A 13,327-nucleotide genomic window follows, 5' to 3' on the forward strand; every position below is an offset into this window, starting at 1 on the left:
AAATGTTACTTTACCTTTTGTTTTGTCGTCGTCTCACTTGCTTGATTCATTTGCTTCAAATCCACTTGCTTCAGATGCTTCTGACATGACTTCTTTTTACCTAAATAGAAAGTTCAACAAAATAGTTAAAATCCAAGGAGACGAAATTAAACAAAACATGGAATAGATGTAGCATGTATCATATGTTGCACCACTTTCGAAGAAAAAAAACTAAAAACAAAAAAAAACCACTAAAACGAACAACACCCAAGATGTTCAAACCATACCGTTTAACTCAATTGCACCATTGGAAAAGATGAATAGAAACAAAAGATACCCAATTCAAATAAACTTTCCAATAAATATCAACCATAAAAAAAAAAGATTATTCATTGATAAGTTTCCTAAGAACGTCCTCAATTAAGATTATTCATCAACATAAAAAAAAAAAAAAATTATTCATTAAGATTAAATCTAGTCTTCTGCAACTTCTAGAGCGTCCTCAATTAGAGTTGTTGATGAAGAATCATTAGCACTTGTTCTGGCCTCGAAGACCAATGGGTCTTCATAAGCATCTATCTCTTGACTCAACCTCTTTGGAGCATCCAAGACAACATGGCAATTATCTCTACTCAAATCCCGGCAATAAAAGACTTGTTTAGCTTCAGAAGCGAGAATAAAGGGCTCGTCAACCTCACTTGTATTCCTCATGAACCTCCCAAGATTTACAAATACCAAGTTCGTATCAGGATCAACTGTGCAACCATTTGTTTTATCCTCAATGCGCACCCAATCACAGTAGAACACAGTTTGTTTAAATTCTACATAATCAAGTTCAAGAATTCTTTTGACAACTCCATAGTAAGTGACTTCGTCATCAACAAGGTTCCTATCCTTGGCGCTTGCCCTAAAACTAGTCACACGCCTTCATGGAAACCCCACTATTCGTGTTTGTAGTCGTTGATTCGAATCCGGCGTATAAAAACATACCCATTCACTGTGTATCTGTTATATGACACACTGTAAAAGATGGACCATCAACAATCCTCTTGAAAGGAGATACATTTTCATTTTGTAGTTGTAGTCTTAACCAAGGAATGTAGTCCAACTCTTTTTGCTTGATCTGCCCTACGATTTTACCCCTTGATTTCTGACTTTGGAGGTATACTTGGTACTTCCTGTGAAAATAATAAAAATTCAGGACAGTTGACATGCATAACTCAAGTATTGACTACCAAAACAATGGTAAATGCACGACTTACTCTTCCCACTCGGCATTTTCTAGAGAATGCGTCAAAACCCACTTGCGAACTTGTTGATACTCTATATTTGGAAGAACATATTGCTTTCCCTTTTTATCCATAGGGTGTGCACTTTCAATATCCTCATTCATGATCACCCTTCTCCCATTCTTATGGCTTCCCAAGTTGCCATCATGAATGTACTCCATACAGTACATCATTGCCTCTTCCACGAGGTATTGTTCTTGGATGCAACCCTCGACAAAAGTCTGATTGGTTACATACCTTTTATAAGTTTTCATCATCCTGTGCATGTGCCATTAGTTAATACAAAATTACTACATACTAATCACAAGAAAGATATATATATAAAGAACTTTACTCACCTCTCAAAAGGATACATCCACCTATATCTAACAGGTCCGCAAATTTGTGCCTCTTCCGCTAAGTGCACAACAAGGTGTATCATTGAAACAAAAAGCAAAGCGGGAAGTATTTTTCAAAGACACACAAAGTTTCCACAATCGTTTTCTCATGTTCGAAAGGTTTGCCGCGACAAATGACTTTGGAGCATAAGACGTTAAAGAATAAAGACAACTGGCGAATAGCTTCACGCAATGGCTTGTGTTTTTTGAATAGATGCATCAATAACACGGGTAATAAATGTTGTAAAAGGATGTGATAGTCATGGGATTTTAGGTTCTTGAGCTGAAAATCCTCCAAGTCCACATTATGTTTCCAATTTCCACTATATCCAACAGAACCTTCAATTGGTGCAAAGTTCTACAAAGCAAAACTCTCTCTCACGTGAAAGAGAAAAAGCACCTATTGGATAAGACCACTTGTCATTCTTCATTACCGGCCACAAGTGTTTCTTTATCTTCCTAGCTTTAAGGTCCATACAGGCTTCGAGTCCATCCTTACTCTTACCTGTACCCATGATTGTTGCAAATAGATTCTCTGCAACATTTTTTTCCACGTGCATCACATCTAGATTGTGGCAAATAGGCAGATGCTGTAGGAATTAAATATATAAATGAATATATGGATATGCATACATAAAGTTACATGATATACTACTACACAAATGTTAAAAATACCTCCCAATACGGCAATGTAAAGAAGATAGAATCCTTTGAAAATGCTTAATTTTCTAGTTCTTTAGTTCTTTTTCTCTTCTTCTTCCTTCCTTCCTTCGTTGTATCCGGCACCTTGCCAAACTTGTTCTGAATTTGGCTCATTTTAATTTTACTTGAGAACCCTTTAAAACGAATAGGGCGCTTTACCGTGTTCTTCTTTTTCATTAAATTGTGCCTTCTGGACTCTAAAGCAATGATTCGGGTCTGCTAGGAACTTTCGATGACCCATATAAGCAAACTTTTTTCCATGCTTCAGCCAAGTAGAATCTGTATCTTCACTACAAATAGGACATGCATACCTTCCCGCCGTTTTACGTCCAGAAAGATGGTGAAACGCAGGAAAATCGTGTATCGCCCACAAACAAATTGCCTTCATAGTGAATGTCTCTTTAGCATGGGAGTCATATGATTCAACTCCAGGACCCCATAACTGTTTTAGCTCTTCGATTAAAGGCTGCAAGAAGACATCGATGTTATCCCCTGGGCTACTTGGACCAGGAATTAGAAGTGTCAACATGGTAAACTCTTTCCGCATGCACAATGATGGAGGCAGATTGTATGGAGTAACCATAACAGGCCAGCAACTATAAATGCTATTCTTGTTCCCAAATGGATTAAATCCATCTGTTGCAATCCCTAATCTAACATTACGTGGCTCCGCAGCAAACTCAGGCCATTTAAGATTAATTGAGTTCCACATGGAAGAATCAATGGGATGGCGATATAAGCGTTGGTCAGAAACTGCATTTGCATGCCATTTCATATTCTCTGCAATCCATGGTATGCTGTACATCTTTTGCAATCTCTCAGCCAAAGGAAAATACCTTAGCTTCTTCCATGGTTTAATCTTAGCCTTTGGTTTTAACGGGTTCACCGGTTGCCATCTGTTTTCACCACAAGTGGGACAACTAATCAAATCCTTATATTCATCACCCCAGTATATAATACAATCATTTGGGCATGCATCAATAATTTCGCACTTCATGCGAAGAGGTTTGATCAAGTTCTTAGCAGCATATGTCTTCTCAGGTAGTGTATTCTCTTCTGGTAAAATCTTTTTAAGGAATTGCAACAACTCTGTGAAGCTACTATTAGACCACTTGTGTCTAGCCTTCATGCTCAACAACTCAATCGTTAAACTCGATAATTTCGAATCTTCACCCTGACATGATGGATATATTGGTTTTAAAGCATCTTCCATCAACTTGTCGTATTGAACATCCTGCGGTATGGCATTGGGTGAATCTCCATCATCATCTCCATCATCAACTTCGTTAAGACATGCATCTAAGTCAACAGGATGACTTCGTCCAAATGTGTCATTGACCATCTCTTCCATCCTTGGCAACATATTTTCAGAACCCCTAGTAGAAGAACTAGTGGGAGCTTTAACATAGTTACTACTTTTGGAAGATGACTCTCCATGATGTATCCATGATGTATATGTCTTGTCTATGCCATCACAAATAAGATGCTCGGCAATATCTTTTGCTGTTGACTTCCCCCCTAAATTACGACACTTAGCACAAGGACAACAATACCAATCAAGTTCCTTTCCTAATTTCTCTTGCGTGAACTGGATGAATGATTTAACACCTCGAAGGTATTCAGTAGACGAAGTCGGTGCTTTCATCCAGTTCTTGCTTGGAAGCATTGAAGACATTTTCTAGATAAATACATCAACATATATAATATTAGTATGATTTCAAAAAGAGTATTGAACTTGAAACCTAGGAAAGGTATATATCATAGAAAGTGGTACTCAAATTCCTTTCTGCCTCCTAACACACTTAGCACCCCAACAACCCACCTACCAAGTCTAAATAGTTTGCTCAAGTCTATATATATATATATATATAGGACACTTGGTGATTTCATGTTAATAGCAACTTCTTTATTCTCTATGGCCAAGACCAATTAATGCCAAAGAAGTCATATCATTTACAAACAAGAAATCAGGTTATTTGAAAATATAAAGTTTGAAATAAAATAGTCCAACTCAAACTAAAATCTATAGATATATATTGTAAATCAATGGAGGCTGAATATCCAAACAATGAAAAATACCTAACTCAATCGACCATGCACTTGATGTTCTTAAAGACTGACAAAAAAAAAAAAAAAATACAACTCATAACTATACTTATACTTATACCATCGGATAAAAACAATAATACCAACGACATAATAACATAAAATAACAAGAGAAACACAACAAATGACAAACAAATGATAAAGAAAGTTAAACCATTTTATACCTTGCCTTGGAAGCAAAGAGAGAAAAATTCAACCTTTCCCTGAAGAAAATTCCAACTGAAGAAGAACCTATTAAATCAAAACAACACAAACTTGTTAAACTGAAAACTAAAAATAAAAGTTTCAATCTTTGAAAACTCAAATAAGAAAAACAAGCAAACCCCATAACAAAAATAAAAGTTTCAAGTTTTGAAATTTCAAATAAGAAAAACAAGCAAAACCCCATATATACGGATAACATAAACGAGAACATATAACGTAGTAGGTTTACAACTTCACGAATCATTGGACATACACTTTTCTTAAAGATTTCCCCTCATGGATAACATGTCTATTGCAGTAGGGAGAACAAATTTCTTTAGGAACAAATATATTTGTTTCTCACGGAAACTAGAATGTATAGTTCATTTTTCGTATTTAATATTAAATTCTAGCCTCCAATCTTTTATTCTTTTGTTTTTGTTATGTTTTCCTTACAGGGTACATGACATTGATTAAGTTGTATTAAATAAAACCGAATAGTAACACATGATCACTATAATAATGTCAATCATGCATAAAAACTAATCTTGCAAGTTAGAACAGAAACAAGATAAATATGGATTGCAGGAAGATGATTAAAATTATACGAACCACCCAAGTACGTTAGCTAAATTTACCTCTTCACATGCAAACGCTACTTATCACACAAAAAAATGTGATAGAGAGAACAGCCTAATTAAAGCTAGAATATTGTAAACAGCTTCATGATGCTCAGTAAGCTACAATTTTCAAGCCAAATTCACTTTGTGCAAAAGCTACGAGATACACAATTTCGCTATCATCAAGCCCCAAATACTACTTGATCATGCATGAAACAACAACAGCCCGACGCTAGCATTGCAGGCATGCAGTCATCTTAATATTAATTGTGAATGTACTTCAATATTAATTTTCTATGTTTGCAAGGAATGCCAAGCTTCTTAATCCCAAGTGTACGAGTAACAATCAATTTTTGAAAGTCCCTAATCTCAATTTCAAGTTTCTTAACATGGATTTCAACTCCTTTTCCTATTCCACTTCAAATTCTAGTATGCCCATCTTCACAACGTATAGGGAAGAGGTAGAGAACAATCATTTGTTAAATCTTTTGAAACAGGATTGTTCCAAAATGTTAAGTCAGAGCCACTTAAAAGCTTGTCAGTAAAAATAGCTCTAACATAAGCTTGACAGGATTGTTTCAAATCTTCACAACGTTGGACTTCCTACGATTCCACTTAAAAGCTTCACAATGATTGTTCCAGACTTAACATGGATGTTAGAGCCATTTTCGACAGGTTCAACACTTCCTAGTTCTAAAGTTAAATCTTAGAAACAAAGAATAAATATAGTTAAACTATTTTATACCTTGCCTTGGAGAAGCAGTGAGAAAAATTCAGCCTTTACTTGAAGAAAAATTTCAACAGGAGAAGAACCTATTAAATCAAAACATCACAAACTTTTAGTGAAGAACAAGCAAAATGTGAATAACACGCAAACCCCCGAAGCGGCAAAACAGAAGAAAGATACTAATCAGCAAAAAGTGAATAACACACAAACCCCTGAAGGCGGCAAAACAGAAGAAATACACTAATCAGCAAAAAGTGAATAACACGCAAACCCCCGAAGCGGCAAAACAGAAGAAATACACTAATCAGCAAAAAGTGAATAACACGCAAACCCCCGAAGCGGCAAAACAGAAGAAAGACACTAATCGAGAAAAAGTGAATAACACGCGAAACCCCGGCCAAAAACAGAAAAAAGACACTAATAAGCAAAACAATTGGCTACCGAAAGTGAAGGAATTACCTATGTGAGGATTCTTTAATTTGTTGGCAAGTCGAAATGCACGGCTGGGGAAAAGAAAATAATGGATTGTCCCTTTCTTTTTGTTTGGCTTTGGATATCGAGGATAGCTTAATTTAAATGAATGTTGTGATGTTGAATTTGGGGATTTAAGTCGCGAAAACCAATTTCGTGGAAAAAAAAAAAGAAAGAAGTGGTTACCTTCTTTTTACAAAAAAGCGTTAATATAGTAGTGAGAGAAAGACGGGATTGAGAGATTGGTATTTGTTGGGAACCTGAAATTTTAAGAGGGAAAACAAATTGGGTCAATTTTTTTTTTTAGAGGGGGAATGGTTTTAGGCTCAAAGGAAGGGAGTGACTTCGACAACATGACGAAGATGGAAGCAGACAGCGGAAAACCGACGAATATGAATAGACTGATATAAGCTGTCTAATGCCAGGAATTAGCTGTGGTTTAGTTTTATACAGTTAGAAGTCGTCCTATTCTGGGGTGTCATGTCTGTCCTAAATCCTTTGTTTTGACGTAGTGAAAGCTCGACAGACTTGTTATCAACAACAATTAGTCTTTAGACCACCCAGACACTGCTGTCTGTTTTGCACCATCACTGGTATCCGACCACTCTCATTATTCTTAGTTGGAAGGAGAAAATAAAAAAAACTTTCCCATTCAGATTTTCCAATGCCTGGAAGCTGCATCCAGATTTCAATGCCTCTTCTACAAGCATGGCCCTTACATGTATATGGCAATCCTCTCTCTATTCTGGTCTCTAAACTGAAGTTGCTTAAGAGTTCACTTAAGTAGTGATCAAGAAGGCATTTTTCAAATCTACATGCTCAAGTGGAACAAGCTAAGAGTGAGTTGATCCTCTTACAAACTACTCTCCACAACTCTCCCAATGATTTAGCAATATATCATAAGGAGAAGGAGGCTAGAACCAATTACAATCTGCTAGCAAGAATGGAGGAAGAAGATCCGAAGCAATTTAACCGACCGCCTATTGTTAAAATATGGGGATAGAAACAATACCTATTTCCATGATATGATTAGAGAGAAGAAAACAAAGAAGGAAAATTGGGTCCATGACTGACCAAAATGGACAAGAACATGATAACTATTAAGCACTCTCAGGGGTTTTTGTCGATTAATTCAAGTTATTAATGGGACATGAAGTCGCTCCAACCAAAGAAGAACAACACGAAATGATCTTTTCTTGTATAACACAATAACAACTGTTGATGCTACCCTTCTAGAATCGGATATCGGTGGACGAGGAGATTAAGGCTAGCCTATTCTCCATGAATGACAACAAGTCCCCTGGCCTGACGACTATAACTCATTTTTCTTCAAATCATGTTGGACTGTGGTGGGAGCTGATTTTTCTAGAGCAATTCATTTCATCTTCTCCTTAAGTATTTTAAATAAGGGTATTAATGCTACTTTTATTTATCTTGTTCCCAAAATTCCTAACCCATCTAAGCCTGAAGAATGTAGACCAATATCCTACTACAATACTATTTATAAATGTGTCTCTAAAACCCTTACAACCAGACTCCAACATATAATGCCTAAAATCACCTCTTTATCCCAATTCGCCTTTATCCCCGGAAGATCTATCCAGGATAATACCCTTTTATCCCATGAACTCCTTAGAGGTTATACTAGAAAACACATCTCCCCTAGATGCTCACTAAAACTTGACATTAAAAAGCCTTTGACACTGTTAGTTGGCTCTCTATAGAAAATCAGCTCATTGCCTATAACTCTCCCCCAAAATTCCTTAGCTAGATAAAATGTGCTTCATGTCATCATATTATTCTGTGCTTATTAATGGTGCTTCACAAGGTTTTATTCCAGAGAAGAGGGGCCTCAGACAAGGAGACCCCTTATCTCCATTTCTCTTTGTTTTGATTACGGACATCATGAGCACTTGAGCAGACTTCTTGAGCAAGGTCTAAGGCACAAGCAATTCAATGCACATCCAAAGTGCAAGGAAATACACATTTCTTACATGTGTTTTGCTGATGACATCTTCTTGTTTCTTCAGAGGTGACTATTCATCTATATGTTAATAGCTATTGTCTCTATGTTCTCCAATGCCACAGGACTACACTTTAATGCCTCAAAAAGCACTTTTATGACTGGTGGAGTTAGTGATGATGATGCTTTAGCTTTGGAAGCTGTTATGGCCTTATGGGTTGGGTGGTGGTGATCCAACCCCCTGTGAAATACCTTGGGTTGCCTCATGTTTCCACAAGGATCAGTGTAAGAGAATGTTATTATCTAATAGAGTCCTTTACTGCCAAGATCTTTAATTGGAAGACTAGATTTCTCTCACTCGCTGGAAGAATACAACTGATTCAATCAGTCTTGAATTCTCTGCATATTTATTGGGAAAGAACTTTCATTATCCCCAACGCTGTGTTAGAGAAAATTGAGAAGATTTGTGCTAACTTTTTATGGAGTGGCCCTGATCTAGTAAAAAAGATGCATCTGCTAGCAGAAAAACAATCATGCTCACAAAAGAGGAGGGTGGATTAGGTATTACAAACATGAAGCTTTGGAACAAAGCATCTCACATGGGGCTGATATTCAAAATTGTAGCCAAGGAAAACTCTCTATGGTCTAACTGGATTTGGTTCCAACAGATTAAGGAGAAACACTTCTGGAAGATGAAATTTAACCCCTTATATTCATTAAAAAAACAAATGACACCCTAGACGGAACTTTTACTCCCATACCTCAAGGGATACCTCAAGGGATGAATTATGTTTGGTTGCGAGATGAATGGAGTACACCCAAGCAACAAGATCTAACTGTGAAACGGCCTTCGTCGACATGTATATTCTTTGTCTAGGTTCCGACACACCGACTCTCGATATACCGCGACAAATGAGAATAGACCACTATGGTTAAGACTGCTTGCAATTATAATTCTTACTCTATTCAACTAAGTAAATAATAAAATCAACCTTAGCTCCTCATCTTTATAAGTACCTTTCTGAGGTAAATTGCAAAGCAAAAGGAGTTATTATGCGGTGCCTTTTATTTTATTCTCTTATTAAAAGGCTTTAATAAGATATCTATTTACTATTTCTTAACACTTTAATATATATATATATATATATACAAGTATGAAGCTTATTTCTCCTATATTGTGAGTTTTAAGCCTTACTCCTTGGGGGCAGAATCCCCCTACAGCACCTTGAGCCCTTTTTATATCTTGCACACAATACAACAAATAGTATACTATAGAATGCCCTTTGATAATTATTATAGACCCCTAAAAAAAAACATTTATTAAATTGTAAGTACCTTTTTTGCACCAACACGTAGACGAGATGTCGAGATGTTTCCTATTCCATCTCGATAGTACACAGAGTGAACCCGTGGGGGAAGTTGGACAAGAAGATGTTTAAATGAAGATATGCCACTAATAGATGGTCTTGATTGATATTCAACCACTTGGATGGTAGTTTGAAGATAAGAAAATATGAAAGGTTAAATACAATAAGAAAGAATAAATTTGCAAGGTGGTTAGTAGTGCACTTAGTGTCACTGCATAACTTCTATAAACCAAATATTAATTCCATTATAACATGTTGATATGGGTCTGAAACATGATGCACTATGACATGGAATACTCTTACAAATGGAGCTTATATATTAGATAAAATTTTGGTTTGGAATGTATAGCTAACAAGGAGTGAGGGAGATGAAGAGATAATCCATCACACCTCTAAATCCTTTTTCTTGGCAAACGAATGGCATCTTGCAAGCATTTTTTTAGAAATTTAACTACTCTTTTCTTATATGTATAAGGAGTGTTGTTATAAGAAGTTTGTTCACTCTTGTCCACTATATCGGATTCACTCAACCCCATGATCACTCCAGCAATAACTCTCTTAAGCTCACACTTTATGAATGGAACTTATGTCTGTCACACAGTAGCTCTCCAGATATGAGAAACAGAAGTTGAGATATGTTAGGTTACGTAATAGATATATCTGGTCTATTTTCTCTCCATGCATGCAATGCAACTACAGATCATAGGTATGTATTTCAACAAAGGAAGCGGAAGGTGAAAGTATTACCGTGATAGAGTTTTTGCTCGGTAATGGGACTCTAAAGACTTTGTTGTCACAAAAGACAAGAAAATTAACCACGATGTATAATGTTGACATCCTCAAAACTTGGCTTACCTCGTCCTAATAAGTTTATGAAGCAACAATTAAGGGGATTGCCTTCTCTTAATAAATAAGAGATAATTTTAGTAATGTATGAAGCCTTACCTGAAAAGATGCCTTTGTGTCGAAAGCACCAACCGTGAACAAGTTTATAATGCTCAGAACTTTGAACGATGCCCCAATGAGATATTTCAACTTCTCGTAGAAGCTCTTGAACAACAGCAAAAGGGCTATTATTTTCAGTATCAATTTTAGTGAACAGAAATAAATAAAACCCTAATAGAGAGAAAGTACGAACCTTTGCAGAAACGTGAGTAAAAAATCGTGCTATGAAATTTGAGGGGGAAACACAAAATTCGTCAATTTTTTTGGTGGCAAATGGGTTTTCAATTATTTTTGGTGGGAAATGGTTTCAGGGCTCAAAGCAGAAGTCTCGACAATGGGAATTAAAAGGAGGAAGTAGACAGACAAAGACCGACGGATATGACCCGACTGGTAACAACTGTCTAATACAAGAAATTAGCCGTGGTTTATTTTTAGACAGTTAGAAGCCGTCCTATTGTGGGGTGTCATGCCTGTCATATATTCTCTATTTTGACATAGTGAACCAACCAACTGGCTGTAGCTCAATGGATTGGTACGAACGTCATTGGGAAGGAGAAAGTGAGCGACATCGGTTTGACATGTTTGCACGTTAACTGGATATTGCAAGAGAAGAGGTATGAATTCTGTATCCTCGAGTTTTTGATAAATATGATTAGAGGAGTTGGGAAGAGTATTGCACCATTCCCTGCTTTAATTACGAAGATAATGTTATCTTAGGGGGGGAAACCAAGAACTGAGTGGACTATGTTAAAATTGCATTTAAATGAAATTATTTATACGGAGTGCATCCAAAAGACTTGGATGTTGCCGGAGGATAGTGATAATACGTAAAATTGATAGTTTTACTAATGAATAAAGCGATGAAATCTAAACGCAAGTAAAACTAAAACTGAACTATACTCGTAATTATCAAAGATTTCTACTCTCGATACTATTGAAGTAGAGTCGGAATAGAAGATTCGTTCCACTCCTAGTTCTTTAGCATTCAAGTTTCCTACGTCAATGAATCCTACCAAAGTCAATGAGAGTTTTACGAATTATACTACGAAATGCTACGGAATATTAAAGTTTGAATCAAGAATAAGAATTAGGGGGGAATTGAATCTACCTTGAATCCAACTTAAGAAACTAGCATAGATTGTTGTAATCCAATTCTTATGTTCTTACGGTAAGAATTGGTCGTTCTAATCCCTAATTATACATGGCATCTCTACCAATTCATAACTAGCATGTGAGGACGTCCACCCATTCTCATGGAAAATCAACGACCTTCTAGAGTAGAATAGACTCTTACAACGATTCTATACTACACAATCAAGTTTTCATCAAGGCTTCATCAAACCCCTCTAATGGAGGTTTAGCCTTGATTCATCAAACTATCATTTCCATATGAAATTGAATACAACATAATATAAAGATTCTACCTTTATTAAATTTAACTAAACAATAATTGAAATCTAAATTAACAACTAAGAAATCATTAAATAACAAGAATCGTAATTAATCTAAACAATCATTAAATAACAAAGATCAAATTTAACAAGAACTAACTGTTTTATTTATCTAATGAATGATAAACAATGATTCAACATGCCCTTTTCAGCTAGCTTTGACTTCAATAAGCTTTTCGTCCACTTTTGCTCCTCTGGTTGGGTAAACGTTTAGACCATTGGAAAGCTCTTTCCGAGCCGGTCGTTTTGACATAAGGTAAGCCCAATTCCGAGGCCTGAGTCCAAAGATACGATCTTCAGAAGTTTTACTGACTTTTGTGTGTTGTTTTTGCCCGCGTTGACTCTGACTTTTCAGCTTCTGACCGGGATTTACAAAGGCTTTTTCTCCTTGAATCTTGGCCTTTAATCACAAAATTTCTTAGCAACCAACCCTTGCTCCTTTATATCACCAAAGTACATTTCTGCACATAATTGACTTCAATGCCTGAAATACATAAAATCACGTAATTAGCATTAACTCTTATTTATTACTCACATAATTGGTCTAAAAGTATTATTGTTAATGGGTTAAAACTACATTTTTGGGCTCTTATCAGATAGTGTGGTTGATTCGGATGAGGAAATGGATAACATAACATGTTTGGATGAAGATGCCTTAAAGAAGTGTACGTCTGATTCAGAACGCATGACAGTGTTGCATACTGGCATGCATTGCATTTATGCTATTTGTGAAGATGTATGGGATAGGCAGATTATAATTTGAAATAAAAAAAAAGAACCTTCAGACTAGTTTTGAAAACCTCAAAAAGTGTCAGGAGGATATTTTGTGTAACATGGAGACACTCCTTCGGCGTCACTATGAGCAATATAAAGAGATGAAAGCAGTAATGGAAGCACAACACCTGTTCCAAGTAGAAATTCTATGACACATGCCACCACTGGAGGTTTCTGTTTCAGATGAGTCTGAGAGGCATGAGCGTCGTCGTCAAAGAACGGACGGCTCGGGCCCTTCTTCATCTCAGGCCCCATCTTCATCCTATGCCCAATCTCCATCTCAGGGTCCATCTTTATCACGTGGCTAGGTTTTCTAAAATAATGTAGTTTCGATGTTATTTAGTTGTTTTTATTGTTTTTCTTAGTCCGGATA

General features: G+C 36.3%; 1 protein-coding gene across 1 annotated transcript; it reads right to left on the minus strand.

The window, feature by feature from the left end:
• Positions 1-453: 453 nt before the first annotated feature.
• LOC147481847 (uncharacterized) lies at positions 454-4,022 on the minus strand. The gene is made up of 5 exons (XM_086579092.1): positions 2,507-4,022; positions 1,607-1,664; positions 1,242-1,526; positions 978-1,157; positions 454-886 (listed from the first exon to the last, which is right to left on the minus strand). The coding sequence occupies exons 1-5, from the start codon at positions 4,020-4,022 to the stop codon at positions 454-456; spliced, it is 2,472 nt and encodes an 823-aa protein (XP_086435218.1).
• Positions 4,023-13,327: the final 9,305 nt, after the last annotated feature.

Source organism: Coptis chinensis, chromosome 8 (genome assembly GCF_015680905.1).
Source record: "Coptis chinensis isolate HL-2020 chromosome 8, ASM1568090v1, whole genome shotgun sequence".
Lineage (NCBI taxonomy): Eukaryota > Viridiplantae > Streptophyta > Magnoliopsida > Ranunculales > Ranunculaceae > Coptis > Coptis chinensis.

Excerpts from the sequence above, each read along its gene's own strand:
- LOC147481847 (XM_086579092.1), bottom strand. The coding sequence starts at position 4,022 with ATGTCTTCAATGCTTCCAAGCAAGAACTGGATGAAAGCACCGACTTCG. Across the intron at positions 1,158-1,241 it reads GAAAATGCCGAGTGGGAAGA|GAAGTACCAAGTATACCTCC; the intron begins GTAAGTCGTGCA and ends TTATTTTCACAG. Across the intron at positions 887-977 it reads TGTCATATAACAGATACACA|GGCAAGCGCCAAGGATAGGA; the intron begins GTGAATGGGTAT and ends GACTAGTTTTAG.